At 35.9% G+C, this 23972-nt stretch overlaps 1 protein-coding gene across 3 annotated transcripts in view; it reads right to left on the bottom strand.

Annotated features, from left to right (window-relative positions):
* Positions 1 to 23972, bottom strand: part of AKAP6 (A-kinase anchoring protein 6) — a 292996-nt gene that overhangs the window by 30029 nt on the left and 238995 nt on the right. For all 3 annotated transcript variants that reach the window (XM_009669920.2, XM_009669919.2, XM_009669921.2), the window contains exons 10-12: positions 23339 to 23485; positions 19668 to 19892; positions 2571 to 2786 (exon numbers count right to left, since the gene is read on the bottom strand). In XM_009669920.2, the coding sequence (XP_009668215.2) occupies positions 2571 to 2786; positions 19668 to 19892; positions 23339 to 23485 (588 nt within the window). The remainder of the gene's footprint in view (positions 1 to 2570; positions 2787 to 19667; positions 19893 to 23338; positions 23486 to 23972) is intronic.

Genomic DNA, 23972 nt, shown 5'->3' with positions numbered 1-23972 from the left:
TATAATATATTAGCAATATGAATAAAAATAGTCAAAAGATGGAACTATTACAAAAACATAACAAACATTTCTCAAGAGGGTTAAAAAGCTTTACTATATTTTCTTCATCTAACAATCTTTTCTATTCCTCAGTCTCACATTCATCTTTTAAACCATTCACTTGCCAGTCTATTTCACTGCAGACTTCCCTTACTGCTGTTCCCATTTCTTGCTTCCAGATTAATTACCACCAGAACTCAAGAATGTCGTCTCTCGGCCACTAGTGGGATGGCATTTGTCGTCTTTTATTTCTTCACTTTCTTCTCATTTAAATATGAATATATTGTTTAAGCACTAGTTTCTCTTCAGTTTCTTTCTGGATCCTCTCTAGTTCTGTTTCTTCCTTTCATTCCACTGAAATTTCTCCAACATTTTCCCATAACCTTTATTTTACCACTTTCTGTTTTATTTTTGCCACTACTTGCTCATCTTCTCAACAAATTACTGCCTTGGATTTCTTTGCTCTAGATTTGTCTTCGACCTCTTCTGAATCTTTTGCTAATACTTCTGTTGTCATCTCCTGCTCTTCACAGGACCTTCCAACAAGCCTTTTTCCTTATCCGTTTCACTTTCTTCTTTTTAGATGATTATATATATTCAGATACCTGCAGTTCCCATCTGTGAACTGATGGCTCAAGTAGACTCCTATGCATCTAACCCCACTCTTCTCCCTGTTAAATATCTCCTTTCTCATGCCCATAAACTAAGCACAGTCAAAAGAGAACTCTTGTTCCTTCCTCCCCAAAATCTCCTCTTTTCCTGATGTACTGTCAATATTACCATTATCCCTCTTAGTCTGATAATCTACATCGGCTGTGACACTTACATCTCCCTCTTACTAGCCTGATGAGAAGAATCTTCCTTCTTACCATCATTAAGATTTGACTTTTTTTTTTCTGGTCATACAGTGTAAGCTCTAGGCTGATCTCCTCTGGTTGTTTCCAGTAACTTCCTCCAGTGTGGCCTCTTTGGTAGATAATTCCCTCTCCCACGGACATGTATAAAGAAAAGTAATCTTTGCTTTTCTCTATATCCTTGTACAATCACTCATGGCTTCATCAGCCTTTTATACTCCTCCCAGCCAGATCAAACTTTCAAGGACTTAACAAATTCTCCCCAATTATCCATTCTTTTTGCTTTACCAGTTGACTACTTCCATGTTCATCACACCAACCTTGCTACTCTAACTGCTTTTCAGTAACATTTTGCTTCCATGTTGCCTCAGAGACATGCCCCTTTTGCCTCAGTCTGACACTCTACTCAAACCTTGTTTCTTCCTCAAGTCCCATTTCTATCTCAATGCCTAAAGCAAATCAGCCAAACAATTAACCAAACAGGCAGAGAAGCACTCCTGTTTTCTAACATTTGTTAAAGGTAGGCAGACAACAGATCATTATTACCTTCAACACTTCTCCACAGCATCCTCCTCATTAACTCACTATCTCTTGGTCTGTTTAGAGTGATAGCATTTTCAGTCAGGTACTGCTCGTGTTTCTGAACCATGTCTTGAATATCCTAATGCTACACACTAACATAAACAAACAACTCCAACAGAAATATAGCTTCTGTTATTTTTTAAAGGAACCTTAACCAAAGGAAGTAAAAAGCAGTATTTCACCATTAGTTGCATAATTTTCGGGAAGCATGTGTGTCAAGCATTTTCTTCTTTTATTTGCAAGATATAAACCTAAAAATTATATAAGCCTACATGTATATATGTCACTTGCTCCCAAATCTCATCAAGACTCCTCAGTATATGCATTTCATAGGGTTATCATTGCTGCCAATGTAACTGAAGTATACACTCTTCAGCATTATGATAGTGGCACAAACCATGCTGAGCCAATTCATCCATTACAGTCAATGGTGTTACAGTAGGGATTATTTTGTCCCCCCTATGGTTTATCATTTAAATGTAGATACTGCATTGTAATGTGGTTTTATGTTGTAGAAAACCTGTCTAATTTATGTCCCTTAATGGATGGTTTAAGCAGAATGCTATTTTGCCTCTTAGGAATCCTTTGCTTGAGATAAAAGCAAATTAATGCATTTTCTTTATATTCAAATAAAACAAAACTGTATATTCATCACATACCCATGCCATTTTATGTGAAAAATACATCCGCTACTGGGATGGTAATTAAAACCAGTCTTACTTACAGAGTAAAGATTTATTCTGAAATGTATTTACAATTGATGAAAGATGACTCTGGGCCCAATTCTGTTAGATACTGAGCAACTTGGCTTACATTGATCTCAATAGGAGAAGATTGTTCTCATTACAGGATCAGATATGATGAGACTAAAAATCCAGCAACAGGACATGTATACTGTCAGTTTATCTTCTCAATCAGCTGTGCCTATAGAACATATTGCTTTGTAAAAAAATGGCTTTATTTGTTGGCAGGAAAGACTACAATTTTTCAGTTAGGAAAAATACTGAAATGAATGTGTTTGCCTAGCACTGAAAAAATATCTCCCATCCAGAAAGTGAAATAACATCAGATCTTTTTAAAGCAAGAATCACTTACTGAGTCTTTCTCCAGTCTCTTCTGTAGTCTTGTCTGCCACTGGACAGCTTGCATGACAATGGCTTCCCATCTTCTCTCAAGGTTTACGATTATCAGCTGCATGGACTGGTGATCTGCATTTAGGTTGCAGGTCTCCTGGTCATCCAGGAGGTGCTGGCACAATCGCAGCACAGAGGCTACCCCGCGACGTCTCTGTTTGATCTCACAGCAAAGGGACTGCATGACAGACAGATGACAGACATCAGTGTGGAAAACTTGGCAAATGAAAACATTAAATATTATATGATATTCAGCAGGGCCCAGTCTCTGTCTTACAAAAGTTTTTTCAGCTCTTCCATAAATTCCTACGCTTAGTGTCAAAGCTTAGTGTTTTATTTTCAGATAAGCACAATCTTGATAGTACAGAAGAAGCAAAGCTACTTTCAGTCTTCTCCAGACAAATAGCATGCATAACTAACTGTCTCAATAATGTTGAAAGTTTTATGGTGTCGACTGGTTTATTCTTCATTTTTCCATTCAAAAGGGACACATCTGAAATGAGTTACCCTGACAGTAACCAACTTCAGAAATTGTTCAGGAAAAACAGAAAAAAAATCATATTCAGTCAGAATATATATATATTTATAGAAAAATCAGTAGAAATTATGTTTCCTATGTACCCTGTCAGAGGATAGACCTTATGGAAGAACAGTACAGAGGTCAGTATAAGATTCTTTATAGATGTTTTTAGCTATCATGAAATGCTTCTAGGATAGTTCTATATTCAAGTAAATGTAGGAACACTGTGATAACTGCATCCTTCTTAAAGATGTGTTGCTCATTGCATTTATTTCATCATACAGATTCCAGTGCCACAAAGAATGCAGTGTGACATGAACTGCATTATGGGAGACAAGCACTAAGACCTAACAGTGCTGAGTTGGTGAGAGGCCAGACCTGCTGTTCATACTTGAGAAACCCAAAGAAGTACACTGAGAATCTTATTGAATAGCAGTATAAAAAATGCCTTCTCCACGCCAAAACTAAAGAGACATCAACCACCCTGAAGCAGTTAATAGCATGGAGTGCTTTTGGGCATAGCTTTATCTATAAACACAATTGCACATTATTGTCATTTTACACCAAATCAAGGTTTTATTAACTCGTGATATCTTTTTACAACAATAGCTATGAAGCTGATTTACATAAAGTGCAAATGGTTATGAGGATGACTGCTTTAGCCCAGCTCCTGAGACTTGAAACTTCATAGCATTGCAGGGTTCAAATACGCAACTCCTATCAGAGGCCTGTGCTGCTCCTAACTTCAACCAGGACTGTGCTCCACACATGGGAGCTTTCCAGATAATTTAAATTGTAACTTGCCAACATCTGTTTCCCTCTGTGGGATGCCACAGATGAAAGTGCATGACCCTATGAGAAAATCTCAATGATCATCTTTTTTGAAGACAGGATACTTGCCTTTTAACTTCCAGTTAATCACAATAAGCAAAAAAAGTGTCACCATCTCTCTCAAATCTGTTCACAAGCGTTAACTGATAAACAAACAAGACACGCCCTCCTGAATTGTTTTAGCAAACATCCTATAGAAAGTGAATTCAAGTTTTAGATTTTTACACCAGTTTTACTTTAAAAATGGGAAGTTATACTTTGAAGTGTTGCAAGTCAAAGCAGTATTTTGCTGCTGGAAGTATCTGCTTCATCAACAACCCTAAGCTGAAAGTCAGAAGCAAAACAGTGGCATACACATCTACAAATATGTATCTTTTCTTTGCCTACAGATAGTTTGCAAGCGACTTTTTAATTCAAAGTCTTCAAGAGAAATGACAATTAAACCCACAAACGTTGCTGAATACTAATCTACTTTCACTGGCACAATTGGACCATTCTAACAGTTAACAGATTGCTTATTAATCAACAAGGGTAAACAAGACAATGCAATCTCATTTAGAGCAGAAGTTTTAATGCCTAAAAGTATTTGTGTTCAAAATGTTAATCCTGATAAGGCTTCATTAGAAGGCGTCTTAAAATGATTAAGTGCATTTCATTGTAAAGTACACTGAGCAGTGTATCAGCAGGTGGACATTTCATACAGATGTTCCACTTATTGATATAATACATTCTATAGCTATTTAAATTACCCTAACTCTATAATAGCTGGAATTCTATTATTTCTATAATGAGAGAACCTTGTACCTTTAATATTTCTGAATTTTAAATAAGGTGACTGACAAATTCCCAAACCACTATTTATGGCAAAATATGACCAGGAATTTTATTATTCAATTTATACCAGAGCTGCATTTTCACTTATATTTCTTGAACTTGCCCTTATTTATTTTCTGAGGGTTCATTACTAGTTTCCTACATAGTTCTTGATGTAACCACCATATTTGACACATTTCCTTTCTGATGCTGTCCATTAGCCAAACATCACATCAGAAAAAAAACTACCTGAAGTCAGGGTTCTTATTTAACACCGTACAACAGCTAAGCAATTCAGTTTTATGAAAGCCATGATAAGTTATATGCTGATGTCAATTAAATCTATGTAGATCAGCATTAACTCCATGGAAGTCAACAGAGCTCAAAATCTGGCCCCATAACACTAACTAATCTTCTTACCTCAATCTATCTGATTATGTCATCCCTTATAAATATTGTTCATTTTTGATACAATACCATATAATATGATGAGGTAAGGAGCATTTCATTCATAAGCTGTTATATGGGAGTTTAAGTGAGGCCTTTACATTATATTATCTGAAAGCAGAGCTACAGGACCCAAGTCATCTCTAATTTACATCAATTTTATACTAGCATAATAACACTCGCTTTACTGAAGCTATTCCTGATTTACATGGCCATGACAGTACAATTAGGCCTATGGCACTTTTGTTTCAATTTTATTACGTGATATTATGGTTAATATTAAACAGGAGAACGAAGTGCTTGTATCTAACTGTGTGTTGAAAGGGTTGACTATAGCAATACTTTAAAAGCCAGAGAACTTAATCATGTAAAGACATCTTTAAATCTTGTATAATAACACAAGCAACAGTGAATCTAAGCAGCGCTGTGGTCTTTTATACAGTATCCTAAAGGGACATAATAATTGCCTGTATCCTATGACATGACATACCCATCCATGTTCTGCAGCGGTTGAAATGGCATGCTTGTACAAAACCCTGTCAATATGGCAACTGTGCATGCAAAGTATGCTTGCAGGCCTACCACAGTTATTTCAATTATCTGCAAGGACATTCTGTGTTGTGAATTAACAGCTATAATTCATGGTTAATTACAAGAGGAAAAGAAAGCAAGGAAGGACAAGATTTTTCTGATAGAGTGTACAGCTGATGACTATCTCTGTTAAGGCTTGGGCCTGATATTCTACAGCTGCTATAGTAAATTGCTGGGTACTTGACAGATCAGAAGATTAGGAGCTGGTCTAAGAGAAGACTGAGGAGTCTCACTTAGGCTCTTGTGTGTGAAAGTCTTGCTGAGGCACAAACTAAGAGATCAGACGCATTTGATTGTGGCTCCAGACATTATCATGTGTCAACTGAGCTGTGGTAACTGTAAATACACTCCAAACCTTTGCAAGTATGGAAGAAACACATTCACTTAAATCATTTGCAGTGAGACTTAAATTAACATGTTTGACTTTGCTTGCTGCAGGCTAAGAGCACACACAGTAACTGCAGCTGCCACGTATGAACTTGACCTTGTGTCTGAATCCTTTGCTTTCTAACAGATACCCTGATAACACTGAGGTGTTATTTATTATAATGTTATTACAAGTCATGTTTTTCCATACTGTGGATTCCTCTCCGTGCTGTCAGAATCTTGGGAGATTTTTCTTCCCTCTGTCTACTCCTATTTTCAGTGCTTTGAAGTTATCACTTGCATAGCTAAAAAGGGCTAGCTGAAACTACTTTCACAGCTTGTTAATATCATGCCTTAAATCATCTGGAAAAGCTCCTGCTGAGTGGAATGACATCAAACACTCTTTCCAAGCCATGGGCTAATGGCACTATCTATGGGGATGGAAGTAGCCATGATCTGAACAGAAGGTGTTCTGCACAGCTGGTGACTCCTAAGTGAATGGCATATGACCAGAAACATGTGTGCAGCTTTAGGCAGTGCCAGACAGTGGGAGAGGCATAGAAAGGGAATGTTAGAGCCCCTTGAGCGCCCATCCTCCCCCGTCCCTCAGCCTTTGTGCAGTATATCAATGCCTGAGCTATGCAGAACTGCCTGTTCTGTGTGACTGAAGGACAACGAGGTGAAGTACGCTTTCTCATACACATGGTAAATGAGTTGGCCACTGAGGCACCGTTACACTCAGGTTCTTGAGGAGGTGTTTAATATTAATCATTTCATATTACTAAGGTTCTCAGTGAATTCAGTGGGACTACTTGCCCTTAAAATTAGTTTAAAAGTCACCTTAGTTTAGGCAGCTTAAATCCACATAATCCACATGTAACTACCACACAAAATGTTTAGATACAATTTTATGGCTTATAGTTGTGGAATTCGTTTGTATGAGGTCTAAAGTTGTTTCAACCATTTCCATCTTTCCTGCTTTCACTTTACGATCATGGAATATTAAAGGTCCATGTAGAGGTGTCCAGAGCTTTGAAAAGTGGTTGGAAGATGACAAATGTTAACTTACACAGATGGATTTTCTTTGCGCTTTCAAGTTCAGAAGAACTGCCAAGCCATTTTGAGGCTTATGTTGTGTTTTTGTCTGTGGGCAATACTAGATGTTCTTACGAAAGCACAAGAAGCTCTACTAAGATAAATCTGAAATTACCAGCACTAAGAGGAAGTTTCTACCTAAGCTTGTTCTGTTAAAGGTTTCACTCTTTCTCCTTGTTACAGGATGTGTGCATGGGAGGGAAGGAATTATATCCTTCCTGTTGCACCAGTTGCTTCCCACAGCTAATGCTGAAACTGTTGTTACTTAGTACAACCATATACAGACATTCAGGCAAAATCTGAGAACGGAGACTGCACTTCTCACTACAATGATCAAACTACAACTCTTAAAAAAAACTAACTTACCTTTTTACCTGTGCTTTTTTGGTTAGAGCAGCGCTTTAGTTTTCAACAGAGCTAATGCAAAACCTGAAGAGTCATTGCTAATGTCCCTAATACATGAATAACGCAAACACAGGAAACAATATATCTACAAAGTTTTGGTAAAACTTATTTTTCAGCAATGCCTGATGGAACTCCTTTTGTCTGGGGTGACGCTTCCCTGTGTTTCAAATTTAATTCTTACAGGACACACGGTGAAAATATGAATTTCTATTAGTGAATAAAAAAGAAAAGCAATAATTCCTCAAAAATATTAGTAAGAAAGTAATTCCTCAGAATAAAAAAGCCAAATGACAAAGATAGGAAATGAATGATGATTTGCCATCTTTTAGAAAAATACTGCCAAACTGGGGTGCTTTTGCTGATTTCAAGGTTAAAAGAAAATGTCAGCTAATATAGGAAGTCTACTCAGTTGCAAACTGTGGGACTTAATCTATACTGAAGCTAAATATTCTATAAGTATGCAGTGAAGTGCAAAAAACAGCAATTGAAAAATGACATGATTAAATGGCACAACATGCAATCATTTGCTCTCAATTATATCAATGTATCTTCTTCATTTCAAGGAGTCAGGCAGAAATATTGTTTTTTAAATGCCTCTATTAAATTGGGCACCAATAATAAAATAGATGAGAGTCCTAATAAGCTCATTTACGTAACATACATCATATACCACAAACTATTCTCTCCAAACGGGTTTGCTCATAGATTTGTCTCCTGGTTGTCACCAGTCTTGGCTATATTAGAAGATTTTAAAAGTACAAGGCTTTGCAGACTATACAACCGAAAACCTTTCTCCAACTTTTCTGCTTAACCCTTGAGAGATCTTTAATGCTCATTACGGAAAAAGTACTGATATAATATCTTTGCTGTCACATTTTATTACAGTGATGGTCACAACAGAATCTCGGACTGACATTTTAGAAATATCACCTAATTGCAAGTCAGAAGCACAGAATGACAGTTTAAAGTAGAATATGGCTTCCTTCAAAACAGTGAACTGGTTCTCTTTATTTAAAAGCCATACTTTTAATGGCATTAGAACCATTAAACTGCTACACTGAGGATCTCTCTCTGTAGCTCACTGCTTAGCAAAGTGTTAATGATATTTCTCTGACAAGTCTGAGCACAGCTCACTATATTTCTTAGAAAAATGTCCAGATTTCTAGTGATAAACTTCTCCTTTAAATACACATTAAAAAATGACAATGAACTAACAGAAAAAAAAATTTCATTCTTGCTCTAGCTTCAGGAATCTACACAGGAGCTTACACTGTACATATCATCAAATGCCTAACAGCATTCAGGTAAACACTAATTCACTCAGTTCACTAAGTACAAAAAAGTATAAGGAAATTTGTGTTTATGTTATTTTCAATCAATAATGCTATACATTTGTTAATTAGGTAAATATATTTATTTAAAATATTTATTTTAAAAGAGCAGTCTAATAGTATCTGTGTTCTTTCTCACTTTTCTCCAGAGGCACAATACATGGATGAAAAAACAGCAGCTATCCAGAACTGATGCTTCTGGGCTCATTCCATGAAAGTTGCTATTATATCTATATAATAGCATTCTTTAATTTCTTTGTTCCATTCCTTATGCTAGTTTAAGTATTTTAAAATATTTCTTTGTAAGAATATAGTCCAGCGGTTTGATACTTAGCTCATATTCGCATGTAACTAGTAATCTGTAATATACTTTTCTTCATAAATTAAAAATACTATTAAAATTCTAGACATATAAAACAATATGAAGATTAAGTTACTATAAAAGAAACTATAATAGCTTACAGATTGCTTGTATCATTACTAAAGCGCTGGTATCTATTACAGTGTCTCCCTGGAATAAAGAATGCACTTTTGGCAATAATCTGTTAAAAAAGTGCCCATTATTGTTAAGATGCTCCTATCTTAACTCTAAACTACTATGCAATTACAGGAAGGTAACTTTTAAAAATAAAAGATAAAACAGGTTGGATGTAAATGCATCTTCCCTATTGAACTGCAAAGTACCTTTTCTCAAGCCTTTTTTTTTGTTTCATATAGGCATTAATTACGTTCATTTTTGCATTGAAATATTTTAGGGCTATTTACTACAGACTGCAAAGCTGAGGTTAACGTCCAGGGATAAGCCAAGTCATTTGGATGGAGGAGTAAAGGTGATGGAATAACGATCCATTTTTCTAGTCTGGCTCTCCTTGCATTTCTAAAAGCCTTCAGTTCACGTCCTCTTTTCATTCAATCTGAGAAGAATCTCTTTCCAGAGAAACAGATCCACAGGAAAAACACAATTTGTTAGGGTTAGCTCCCCTCCCCCTCCCCAAATGCTAAAATAAAAGTAGAGAAAGAATCAGACAGGTATAACAAGTATCAGTGCTGTGTTTGGCTTTTGTAATGAATCCTGAGACTCATTACCCCAGAAATTCATTTGCCTGCAGTGGACACTACAAATTTGAAATGTTTCTAGGTCATCACACTAGGCAGAACTTAAATAAATGTGGGTTGAAAATCAGGAGAAGAAATAATTTAAGGTACAGGTACAAATCTTCCAATATCAAGTGAGACGTAAGTTGGGTTGGACTTTACTTCCAGTTGTCGGAATTCACTTACATATACAGCTTGAAATAAATTAAGAGGTCTCTCAACAAACATCACAACCAAGATGCAAAGAAACCATTCAATTGCCTGAAAACAGTTAGGTATGTGAATATCACCCATCTTAAATACCTAAAATTGTTAAAACTTGGTATCCTGCCTCAGAGCCATCTAACAAGTTGCAAAGGAAAACACTGCATGGAGGTACATCAGTATATGTAATCCTCAGGCTGAAGTTCAGATGTTGATATTGTACTTGCTCCCTTTCTTAATCTAGTTTCCTCACAGATGGTAGACCAATGCATTTTTGTTGTCCCTGTGCAAGGGCCCTGGTATATTCCAAACTGTAGTGAAAAATCACCCTATTCTGAATGACAGGAGAAAAGCATCCTGCAGTTCATTAGTATTACCTTCTTATAGGAAAACAGTGAACATAAATTAGATTAGACTAGTCTTTTACAGACTTCAGGACAGGCAAGGTGGCAGGAAAATAAACACATCTAATGCGTAAGGAAAAAGATTTCCTGTGTCTCTTTCATTGGTTTTTGGAAGCAAATTTAACCTGGACACAAAAACATACAGCTTGATCTGCTCAGGGGGGAAGAGAAAAGAAGATATTATGGTGCTTTCATGAGTATCCCTATATGCTTATGACAACAAGCAGGCTTTTCTAGAAATGGTGTTCGTCACCTTATTTAAAAAAAAAAAACAACCTACCCTAGAATGGATTAGTCATTAAATAAAAACATTATTTTCATGGTTTTGCCATATCTTAATCATAAATATACACATACACACTTTTTTTGATTTCAGCATAACATAAAAATAAAAGTCCTCAACAAGGGAAGTTACTTGTGGTAGAATTAACCAGAGCCTGGCAGCATTGCACTAAAATAGATTTATCCATATCTGAAGGAGGCTAGGCAGTATCTTACTTGCATAAATAAGTTTTATGCAAACGTTTGCACAAATATGTTAAGTTTAAAATTAGCATTAACTTACTACTTGTACAAAGCAGGAAGATATGATTGGGACATGCATAGCTTAGCCTCAGGGCTATGCCAACGCTGGAATTAGAGGTGAGGAGAGAAGCAGATGATATGGTCAAGATGAACTGTGATTAGAAGTCAGAAAGTTAAGGGTCGTCAAAAGCCACAGGTCTGGATGAGATGACTCTTCGCGTATTATGCTCTTAAAGGCTCATCATTACTGAAATGACTGAACTTTCCATAGCCTGGACAGATAGGATTGTGGTAAGGAGACCAGACAGGATGAAAGTAAAGAGGACAAAAATCATGCTTTCTTTCCTTCAGTGAAGCCCTTCAGTGAAGCTTAAAATACAGAACACAATGAGGCTGCTTTTTTGTGCTGTAAACATGAAAATAAGCATCACTAACAAAGGGAAAGTTGTTGCAGTACAAATGACATTGCATTGCCAGCAGCTGGTTAAAATCACAAAAAAAGATCAGATTAGAGGCCAAGCCTTCACTTTTATTCTGAGATGATGAAATGCAGCACCAGAGCAGTAAGGGAATCATCCTGCGAAGGAATCTACATGCACATTTATTATTTTCTATTTATTATTTTCTATTGACTTGATGCAGCAGGTATAATATACGCTGCTCTGCTGTCTCTAGTAATATGTTGCTGATCTGCAAATTCCATTCCTGACTGACATCTCATACTTGTGATACATAATATACCTGATAAGGATTGCAATAACGCTTCAGAATACTGAAGGCCTGTTCTTTTTACACTCGTATTCCTACTCATACTGAATTACACTGTACTCTTCAAAGATTCCTACTGAAATCAGTGGGTTTCCTGGAAGTATGAAATGATTCTTAGTGTGAATACCAGGTACTAATATGGTCTCTAATATTATTCCCTGTTGGGAAGATGATCTATTATCTTATATGTAAAGATGAAACTTGGGAAACCTGTCCGGTACTGAGGACAAAATTAGGAAATGGTCTACTAGGTCAATGATCCACCAATTAAAGAAAAATCTGCTTAGTAGGATTTAATGGCTTCATAGAACACTATTAAATCAATAATCCACTAATACTGGAGAGATTAGCAGCTGAGAATACAACGCTATGGCTCCAAAGGGGCAGTTACAGACAATTCAAATAAATTGTATAATCACATGCACTAGTTACAAAGTGGACTTTATGGAGACAGTACAGTGAATTTTTGTTAGCTCTCTTGTATTTCCAGTCCAAAATGTACTTGTTTTTCTATATGCCATCACTAACCAAGGAAATAAAGCTTAGAGACCAATAGCAGGACAATAAGCAGTAGCATTTTATAGGAGTCATTTGGATGGGTCAAAAGAGGAAAAACAATTATATTTTCAAAGATGTTGACAATAACAAGTGATGGAACTAAGAACGTTCTCTCAAAAGAAGCCAAGTTACCTATTTTCACTTCCACATATCTGACTCTTCAAGCGACCATGACTGAGAGTGAAATATCGCCAAAAATCTGCAGATGTCAATGATGAGAAAAGATGAGAAATGAACTGTAAGGCATTTCCCAGAACAAAATTCCAGTCTTTATTTTGTAGTGGACAGTTTCTCTGTAAGCCAGGATGTCCTCTGCGTTACTCAGCTGGAGTCTTACATGTCCACTCATGGCATGAGAACTAAATGCAGACTGTCCCAGTACAGTAAGGTAGATAGGGACGAGTGTGTCTCAGCCCCATTGCTTCCTTCAGATCAGCCGCAGCTAACAAGAAGGCTAGTGGTTCAAACAAGCACCCTGTTGCATTTTGAGGAGGATTGAGATGGAAATTGGGGCTCAACTCTTTTGGGACAGAAATAAGCCAGTAGTTAGTGTGGGAGAACCTTATGGATATTAGCAGTCAATCTTTCTGAGTTGAGATTACAGTTGTCTTGCCACCTTCCAGTCGCTCAAGTCTTAAAGGTATTTCTGCTGACTCCTTGACTGGGATTGAGCTGATCTAATGGAGAAGTCTACACCCAAGCTAGGTGTTTAGAAGCAGGCATTTTGAGGTTCATCTCCTCTATAGGCAGACGACTAAAACAGTAGAGATAAATTGCATCCCGGAAGTACTTATTTCTTTCCAATTACTATAAAAGCAGGTCAGAGATCTCAACACTGTAGGTGCCTAAAACTTGTCTGTTTTATTCTGCCTCTACCGTATGGCTTTGCTGACTGCAGAGTAATCATCTTGGTAAATCAGAAATAAGGGGATGTTGCATAAAAAAGAGATAAGGAAGTAAAATATGAACTAGTAGCCTAAAAATAGCCACCAGGCCATTCTCCTTCATCAAAGGATTCAGTGTATTGCCATATTTGAGCTCTGCTAAATTCAGGGCTCAATGCAAAAATAAAAACAAGATCATACTACAACAACATAATAGTTTCTAACCTTCCCCCCATGCCTCAATCTTCATCCAGAAGCTTACTGCCACTATTGATTTAGAACTGGATGCAGATGTTCTATGATGCATCCATACAAACCGACAGTATACCAGATCTAACCATCTCTTCTGGCTAGATCTTCTGTGTCCCTTTTTTCTCCCAAGGATAGCTAGTAAAGGCAACCCTAAAGCAGAAATACTTTGTGTGGAAAAAGGGTTTTAGATAACCAGACAGCACTTATAAGTAATTTTGAAATTTTGATAGCAAGTAATAAAACTCAGAAATTCACAGTTCAGAGCGTAGTCAAAATAGGATGATGGAATGAAAGCTGCTATCTCAGAAAGAATATTTAGTTCTAAACAGGAGTTACAATTCATATTATTGTTCCCTTAAATAGCGACATCTTATTGAAACACAAAATGAACTTTCTTGGAAAATAATAAGTATATTAAAGTGAAATTTGATATATAAGACATCTCCACTTTTTGGGATTAGGGCCAAAATACCACATTTTTGACAAAAAACACATACAGTAGCCTTATTGTAAAGAGGTGTAGCACCAAAAGGTTGGATTCTTATGTAAGTACCCTACAGAAGTTCCACTTTGGGATGGTGGGTCATGTAAATTCAGCTGGAGTTTACTCCAATCCTTTGTAAAAGGCATCAAGCTATATTTGACCTTGGAATCCTGTATTTTTTCCATAAGGTATACTACTGAATGACTTCCAATTCGTTAAAATTTAATTCAAATAGAATTTGGGTAAACATTTCTTCATCTGTGAAAAGATTTAGCATTCTGAAGTCATTCACATTCTCTTTTTGAGAAATTTATTACAATTCTTACAATAGTTTTTTTATCATTTTAGATGTATAAAAAAGATTAAATCCTGCTTGACTTATTTTGGACATTCTATTGGAAACTGTTTTGCATGCTTTTGTCATATGCACATTGAATTTCTGTAATTCTTTGATTTGCAGCTCTGCCAGCAACATCATTCCAAAAATTGCAAAGGATCCAAAATGCAGTAGTAAAAGTGATTCCCGGCACCTGGCATAGTAGGAACTGTTAACACATTTGACCAATTTCTAAACCTCTGAGTCTTCAAACCTTTATTCAAAGTTAAAATTCATCTTTAATTTCAGTATGGCTATAATATTATATGCTCTGAAACTCACTTGTGTTTTATTAGATATAATTCTGTTTAACTGAATTGTTTTTAAGATGGACAATGCCGTGTATCATGCAAAGTTTTTAGTTAGAATGGAAAGCATCATACAAAATTATTTATTAACTGACTGATTGTTAATTACCAATGCCATCTATATTTTTTCATCAGAAAGTTTGGTTGCTTTAGGCATGAGGGAAATAAGAGATGGTTCTGAGAAGCAATTTTTTAAAAATGACATTGCATCACCTGCTATGCTCAGTCACAAATTTAGTGGAAAACACACACATTTCTAAGTCTAGTTTAGTCATTAGAAGCATAGTTACCAGCATTTGTTATTTTATACTATTTAGAAGACAAACAGAAATGGCTATGAATACCGTGAGCTATGGAATTCAATACACCATTGAATTTTAGAAATGTTAAATGAAAAAATGTTTGCAACGTTTTTTGGTACAAATAAGCAGTCTGATTTCTGGAACGAATACACTGACTGAAGTCAATGGGAACTACAGGCTTTCTGAACTGTTGAAAATCAGCCACTCTCTTTTAAAGGCCCAAATACAGATTTTGGAGACTGGTAGCGCATCGGAGATTTTGGAGACAAAGTAGCACGTTGCTAATCAGTTCACATAAAACCAGATCAGAAAACTACAGGAAATACAACACTGCTGTTGCCAAAGAACATCATGTCAGAAAACCTCTGTTGAAGTCCTGTTCCAATGTTTTAACGAAGGTTGGAGGGGAAAGAGAACAGGATATTTTATAAATTTGACTACGAACAAACAACAGAAGCTTTTTCAGCTTCACATGATTGAGAATGGATTCTGAGATGGGCAGATCCTTGCAAGGATCTGAGGTCTGAGCTTGTTCTTCAATAGAGCTGATCTGTGAGCTGAAGCCATAACAACTACTTTTTTGATGGTGGTGGATCGTTTCTCTATATTGAGCACTTAGAGTTGTGAGTTTTATGACAAGTGACAGAAACATATGACTAATTATTTAGGCTCCCTTGCTATCTTTTGGAGGGTATTTTGCATGGAAAACAACATGCTTTTTGAAGTCCCAGACACATAAAAACAAATGTGGCAGAACACTCCTACTTACAAGCCAACAAGCACACAAATTTCTGGCTAGACCTTACTCAAATAACGAGGTTCACTAAAACTTTCTTGAAAGAACATGAATTTCTTTTTATTATTGCACCTCATCCTTTCCTGCTCCAAGTCTCTTCTGACCCACAAAATTGCCGTACATCATTAGGTTAGGAAATCAGCTTTTCCGATTATTATTCTCATGGCTTTAGATCTTTGAGCTGCTAGAATTATGTGTTTACCTGAGAATCTTGTATTTCATTTAGAAAGTATGTTTCTCGTTCTAGTCCTTACAGTTTCAGTGAAAAGCTGGAAAGTATGAACTCTAAGGACTCCAAAGGTAGAATAGAAATAAAAAAGATGAATAAATAAAATAAATACATGTGCTTGTAGTTACAGAGATATCTTGAATGTTAGTCAATCTCTTGATTTTCTTAGTGTTTTCCATGCTTTTTTCAAGTTGCAACAGAAGAAAACAAATGAGGAGTAAGAGACCCACTTTCCCCCTTTAAAGCAATAAACTCCCATGCAGTACCACTTCTCTTCACTCTTTCTTCCTTTTTGACAGCAGCCTGGGTTAGGCTAAGTTTGGAATCTCACTAATGTTGCTGTGAAACGGCCAGCAAGTGTCACTATAGTCTGAAGTAAAGCTCTTGCTTTTCCTTTGGAATCAAATGTGAAGATGTCTGAGGCAGTTAGCAGCACTGAAAGCTGGTGAAATGAGTGACCAAATGGCTCTGCAGACCAGCTGCACACTGTGCTGCATAGAGATTATGGGGCTGACCAAAGTATACGACACAGTTTCCACAAAACCAAAAAAACCCACAAACTGGGTGATGACTGCAATTAATAATATTCTAAAAATTCTAATACCTAGCTATTCTAATAATAATGGAAGAAACCAACCAAACATATCCAGCAGGAATTGAACTTTAAATATAAACAAGTAACAGTGGTTAGCACAAGGAAACAGTCTGATTTCACATATGAAAATGGAATATATTGAGAGGTAATCTAGAGGAGGGAGGGAGGGAAGGAAGGAAGGAAAGAAGGAAGGAAGGAAGGAAGGAAGGAAGGACAGCCTTGTGGTTAGAGCAGAAGATTAGGGTCACAGTTCTGGGTTCTATTGCAACACAATCATTGACTTTCTGTAAAAGCCTGGAGAAGTCGCTTAATTCCCTTGCATTTTATTTCCCTCATTTCTAAAAAGGGGATAATAATACCTACCTCATAGGTTTCTTGAGACTTAATTCATTAATGTTTGTACAGCAGGTACAGCCCTTCGTTGGATGGTATTATAGAAATGCTAAGTATTATTATTGCACAGCAATATCCCAAAAGAAAATTAATGTAGCAGTACATTCTTTAATAAAAAGAATGTTCAAGTTAATATGACATGAATTTTATAAAAGAAAACAAAGAAGTCAAAATAACTACATACTAGTGAATTTAACAACCCCTCCTTCCAAAACAGTTTCTCATCTTGGGTCCCAACTGCAACTGAACTACATATTCAATTCATCCTCCAACTGCAAAATGAAAGGAGAACACCCTGAAAAATGAAATAATCGTTTTTCCTAAGGCATAAGTGTAATTTGAAATATAATGTGATAGAATGAAAATCAACAGCATTGTTGAGTTTATTTTATTAAAAATGTTTTTCTGTGTACAGCGGCTATGTGTATAATCAGGATGGTGCAGTACAATAAATTTCCATTAGGAAACAATGATTCACTTACCACAGTGAAAGCAGTAATAAGGTTAAACTCTTAAGTTAAGTGGAAAGTAAGTCAAACTAAACCCCAGCAGGTTTCTTACTAGTGGCATAGCTAATGTTTTTGAAAATGTTCTAAATGTTCTTTCTCAAATATATGTATTATACATTGCAGTATTGTTAATTATATCCATTTTCTCTTTTATACACTTCCCCAGGAGATCAGTGAAGAATGGAAAACTTACTTATAGTGGATTTCAGATTTAATGAGACAAAGATGGTTTTAATATATATGACAAAGTGATGTGCTCTTACCATATTTGATAGGTAATTATTTTTTATACTCGAATGGCTACCATTTTGAAAATAATTAATGTATTATTTATGTAATTAATAGATAATCAGCCAAGTAATGAAATACTCTGGTTACAACATGGTGGGTGGTACTATCCTGTTTCACATCTCTAGAGTTTTTGGCATGACATCATTTCTTACATATTTTAAAACATTTCATTTGAAAGATTTATGCACATTCCAAATACGTAAGTAACATTGCTATGGTATTGCTGTTCAGGTATATATACCTGGCTAAGACTTCAAAAATATATTTGTTTGAAGTTAGATTTTTAAACCCATAGTAAGGCACTTAAATAAATGCCATAATTTTCCTCAGAAATAACAAGCATCCAGCATTTCCTACTGAAAATATGGATCTGTTGCTGTAAGATTCTGCTGGTCTATCAACAGTCCTGCCTAATCACTAGCAATTACGTATACTCATAGAACAAACAGAATTAGCATGAACATTTGGTTTTTCCTCATCAGCAAAAGACTACCAACCAGAAAAACCAAAACAATACGGATGTCATAGCCAAACTTAAAATTGCATGCAAAGGGACATGGTTAGAATCCTGAAAAGAGAAAAGCTTTATCTACTTTCACACAACTTTCTTACTAACCCGCGTTAAAAGAGGAAGACTTAGGGAATATCTAATTGGCAACACTGTTGCTTCTCCTGCAGTTATTTTCTTAAACACCTGTGTAAAAATTATTTGTTTAAACTGTTTGCTACCTGCCCTTTGAGGTGAATACTTAATAAACTGTCCGTCACCTGAAGAGTGCTGTTGTCCTAGACACCCTGATGTGCTAGTGGAAGAGAAAAACCTCTTTACCTCTAAAGCTCAACAATTATTCATGGTTTCTTATTTCTTTGGTCAAAGATCACCTGAGGAGTAAAATGACCTGTGATGATGACACAGGTGAGTGTCTGTTTAAAAGTGACAGCTATGAACAGAAGAAAATCACATGGTTCAACCAGGTTTGTTTGCTAACTTAATAACGCTCTTTCCTCAATTGTCTCACTACTTTTGGGGAACGGAATAAAAGACAGACTTCCACAAAGTCACTGGCAAAGCTGAATCCTGGCCTTCACCTGAAGGAGCTTATTCATCAGAACAGAGCGTAATGACTACAAATCTTTTCCTTCCTTTCTATAACACTCCAGGCTTAGGCTCAAGACATGGCCTAGGTTGCTGCAAACCTCACAGTGTACATGTCTTTTTCCACATATCTGTTTGCATCAAACTTGGATGTTTTCTCAGGTATGCCAAATTTATACCTCTGTAAATGTGATTTCAAACGGGCTATTCTTAATTCATATGTGCAGAGAAATAGGCTATTAAACTGAACATCACACAACATATTAATTGAAATAAACTGATGTGGGAAGTGAAATAAATAATGAGGCTTTTCATGGCAAAAACCAATTTTACAGTCAGGTAGAATGGAAGATCCACATTGCTTTTCAAATTTTCGTGTTATAGCCCTCTAAATAGTCTAAGAAATAGATGTCACTGTTAACAATCAGTAAAATCCAAAATGAATGAACACATGGTAGAAAAAAAGTAGGTGAAAATATGAATGTATGATTACATACGTACATGCATTGGATTATTTTATGTATCAGATAAATATTTTATCTTACTGTAAAGGAAAGTCTCTCTATGAAAACTATGATTGTTTTTTATTACCTTAAAATATTGCAGTTGTTTCTCAGTGTTCATTGTTCCTTCATTTTCTTGTCTCAGACAGGAATTGAAGATGAAAAGCTCCGTATCTCTCAGCCACCCTTTCAGCTCTTTGATCCTGACCTCCAGCTGCCTTACCAGGCTGCCGCTTTCAGGCGAAAGCAGGTCACGTGGACCTAACCCACTGTGCCCTACCATTGTGTCTTGGATCTTCTCTCCTAGGGTTTTCTAATGCATCAGATAAAGAAAACACAGATTAGTCTTATGCACCAAAACATATACAGGTTAGTGTGAAACAAGAAGCGTGTGTTAGATTACTAGAGATGTTTTTTTTAAATTACTACTAATATCAATTAATTTCATTCTTTGTATCTTTGTTTCAATCAATTTCATTCTTTGTATCCTTGTTTCTCACTTATGCCCCAGTGCTGTACTATCTGCATTCAATGGACAAGCCCACTGACTTTGCTGGAAGCATGATAAAACAATGTTTATTAAGAATCACTATGGACAAAGAAGACAAACGGTACATAACTGTGTACAGTAAGTCTACAGAACTTGTCAGTTGCCTTATACATCTATGACCATAAGACTTACTGATTTCTAGGCAACGAAAACAGAAAACATAAGCACTGAATTCACTAAACTCTTACCCAAGGTATAGTCTACTTTTTAAAGTAAATACTGAAATACTAAAATGTTTTTTTGAGGTATGAGCTGTCAGGTTATGCTTTCCAAACTTGTAGCCCTAAGGCTGTGTACAGGAACAGTTACGTCACAAAAGACCTTGTTTACTTTGAGAAGTGGATGAACTCACTCAGACACCAACAGGCTAGAAACTGCACAGCCTCAACGTTCCTGTACCTCAGGCTGGCCATTTAGGTACCTACATTTGGATTTAAGTTCTCCATGTTAAGCATCCACTTGAAAAATAATGGACCAGAATAAACATTCACATCTCATCTAATGAAATTGACTTCCTACAGCTTTTCAAGGTAGTATTGCTAATAAAAGAGCCACTGAATAACATTTTGATAGTGGACATTGTGAGCATGATGAAGGGGCCAAGGATAGAAAGTTACCTTCCTTTTCGGTATTTTGAAAGACAATCCTTTAATATCACAAGAGAGATATACTGTTGCCTGCCTCTTCTATGCCAAGCAGTATTTTATCTGACCTATAAGAGGCTGTCAGTCTGACACTTATTATGAGCGCTAGATCTGTGTTACTGATTGTAGAATATTGAATATACACTGACAATCACATCCAATAACCTTTTAAACCGATAATTAGCAGTGGTTAATTGTAACACGAAGACACAGTTCTTGGTGACCCAGTATGGCTGTCTGTTGAAAATACATGCTTTAGAAAGTCACTGGAATATAAATTATAATGATGAAATTAGCCTCCAAAAATAAGCTTTAAAAAACAAATAAAATTAGATCAACAGACATTAATCTACTATGTAGCATTGTGTAAATAACATCTTTAGGAGATCATAACTGGAAAACATGCTTTCTTGGCAACACCCTTCTGTTTTCACGGTGCAAATATTGATAATTTGAAGACCCTCAGTGGAATCCAGCACTAGCTATTGTTTTTATGCTGTAACAAAAGTAGCAGCAGGAGGTGAAATCAATGCCCTTGGAGGGTAGGGTCACAAAAAAGAATTTATTGCCACTTTTTTGTTCTGGAACAGTTTGCAATCATAAATTCTTCATAAACAGAATACTTCAGAGAATGGTCCGTCTTCATAAATATACGACAGAGGACATCAATTTCATTTAATTCACAATTTGTGTCAGCACAGCAGATGCCAATGCCTGCCTTGATAGGGTTGTTTAATATGCAATTGAGACAGAGTAATATTCAGCACAGGGGACAAAATTTCACAGATTAAACTGTACGCACCACTGACATTTCATTCTAATGTATTTCCATTCCACACTGTTCACCTTAGATGAAAGTAATATTAAAAACCATATCCCTCTATTTTACCATTGTTAGAAGTTAAAATCCTTGTCTTTAATTTTTTTCATGCCAATTAAAACGTAATCATGCCAATTAAAACAGTATGCCTAGTGCTGTTAGTTTCTGCAGAGTTTTTTATTAAATTAAAGAAAACTCTATCAAACTCTGCTTATTATTCATGAAATTGCATTTAACAGGAAAACAGTAATACTTATTTTTTATTTCTCTGTAAATGCTGAAATTAATAGCAAATTTACTCTAGAGGTATATTTTGATTTTAACATACTGAGAAATGATTTTTTTTTAAGAAAGAGTATTTCTAGACTTTTAGAATTATTGATCAGTTGCTTATCTCAAAGCTTTATAACCTACCATCTGTAATCAGTGCCACTGAATTAAACTAAATACATTAAAGGTCATAAATGTAAGGCTTACAACAAAAATGGAAAAAAAAAACCTATCATGCTTATATTTTAAAAAATGGGTTAGTAAGACTTGTTTTTTATTAATAGTAAATTTACTCATGTTCAAATACTGTGAAAATGCATCTGGTGATCCTGTATATTACTTTTTACAAGTAATAAACTAACTAGGTATAAGACAACTTCTATCATTTTCTAACAATTTCTACGTTTATAGAATCAAGTAATTAGAAACAGCTGTGATCAACCAAAAACACCCCACCCTCTATAAAATGGTTATTGCATTACCAAATGAGCTAAAGTGACACAAGTCAGTATTTGAAATGATGTTGGCAGGTTGTACATATAGCTTACTTGTAATATATTAGAAATGTTTTTTAAACTAAGATAATAGCATGCAAAATTATGCAATATAACTGTATGGCTAATATCACACATCTATAATTAATCATTTAAAGTAATTTATAAATTTATCTTACCCTTGATTTGAAGTGAAGGCAATTAAGGAGAGAAGTGGATGGAAAAATATATAGTTTGACCTCTCTCTCTCAGCTGTTTTACCATAATAGGACAATAGTGTCTCCTGCACGGTGCCATCACTGGTCTCCGGGTAACAGAATCACTATATTGCTTTTTTTGCCAGATTCTTGTATCTCACTCTTTGGCTGAGACCCAGCCCATCATAGCGTGAAATGAATTACATGAAACTTTTTTTTGGCTTTTGTCAAAAGTGAGCTGAATACAGCAGCATGAAACATATCCCTGGCTGTATTTTTAGCTTCAGGTATTCAGATTTGTACTGAATTTGCATATTTGTTTTTGAGCCATCAGTGTGACCTGAAATATGCAGTGACAACCCCACTTTTCATCTTAAGGGTATAGTAAATAGTTAAACAGTAGATGTCTCTAACATGTACCTTCAGAATAAATTCTATTAACACTCACTCAAGCATGACAGTCAGTGTATATCAGATATACTGCATTATAGTTGACTTGGTGCATACCCATAATACATGGCATATTTTACTTACATTTTTTATGTATTAAAGAACTAAAATTATTAAAGTCAGACAGGAGACAAGCATGGAATAAAAAAAAAAATCAACAGAAGAGGAAAATACTATGGAGTTTTCATAATAGCATGAGTAGCTTGTTTGAAATGTACGTGCCGAATTGAAAGAGAGAGATATTTGTGCCTCAAATTAGAAATCAGACAGACAGTGTACTTCAACACACAAAAATGTACACATAACCCACAAACAGTAATAAAAATGCAAATACCCCAAGCAGTTCCCATTTTTCATTAATTGAATCCACTTTTTCAAGGAGATCATTTGGTAGTAAAACACCACTTTTCTTCAGAGCTTCAACCTTACTAAGCAGTTCCATCTTTTTCGGGAGCCTGATTGACATTTCTACATTGTATCTCTAAATGAAAAGAAAAGATAATATTAGCTGCTGAGAAGAGTTTTCTCTATAAAAATTTAAACATTACTTCTACATGCCCAGTTATGATCATGCTCATGGTGCCGTCCTTTTCCTTTTTTTTCTTTCTTTCAGCACACAACCTTCTGATGACACATCTGACAAGATTTAGGTACCAAAAAGGTTGTCTGCTGGATGGTGTGTATATGAAGGCAGTCGATTGCATATAGTAATACTGGACAGATCTCCTAGCACTCCCTCATCTGAAGCTTGATCTGCCTTTGTCTCACTCAAATCAGTTGGTATCTTATTTTTTAAATGTGTTATTTCAGCAAGAAACACTGATTGTTTCTACTGGGGGGGGGGGTGGGGGACAAGAAAATAATTTCATAATTATGCTTCCTCTACCGTTTATTTCTTCTCTTTCTCATTCCGGATTCTGCCTTCTATATGGGCCTCAAAAACTAAGGCATGAGAGAACATGAGAGCT

Source organism: Struthio camelus, chromosome 5 (genome assembly GCF_040807025.1).
Source record: "Struthio camelus isolate bStrCam1 chromosome 5, bStrCam1.hap1, whole genome shotgun sequence".
Taxonomy (NCBI): Eukaryota; Metazoa; Chordata; class Aves; order Struthioniformes; family Struthionidae; genus Struthio; species Struthio camelus.
The sequence above is the reverse complement of the archived record's forward strand: the minus strand, read 5'-3'. Positions and strand labels throughout refer to the sequence as shown.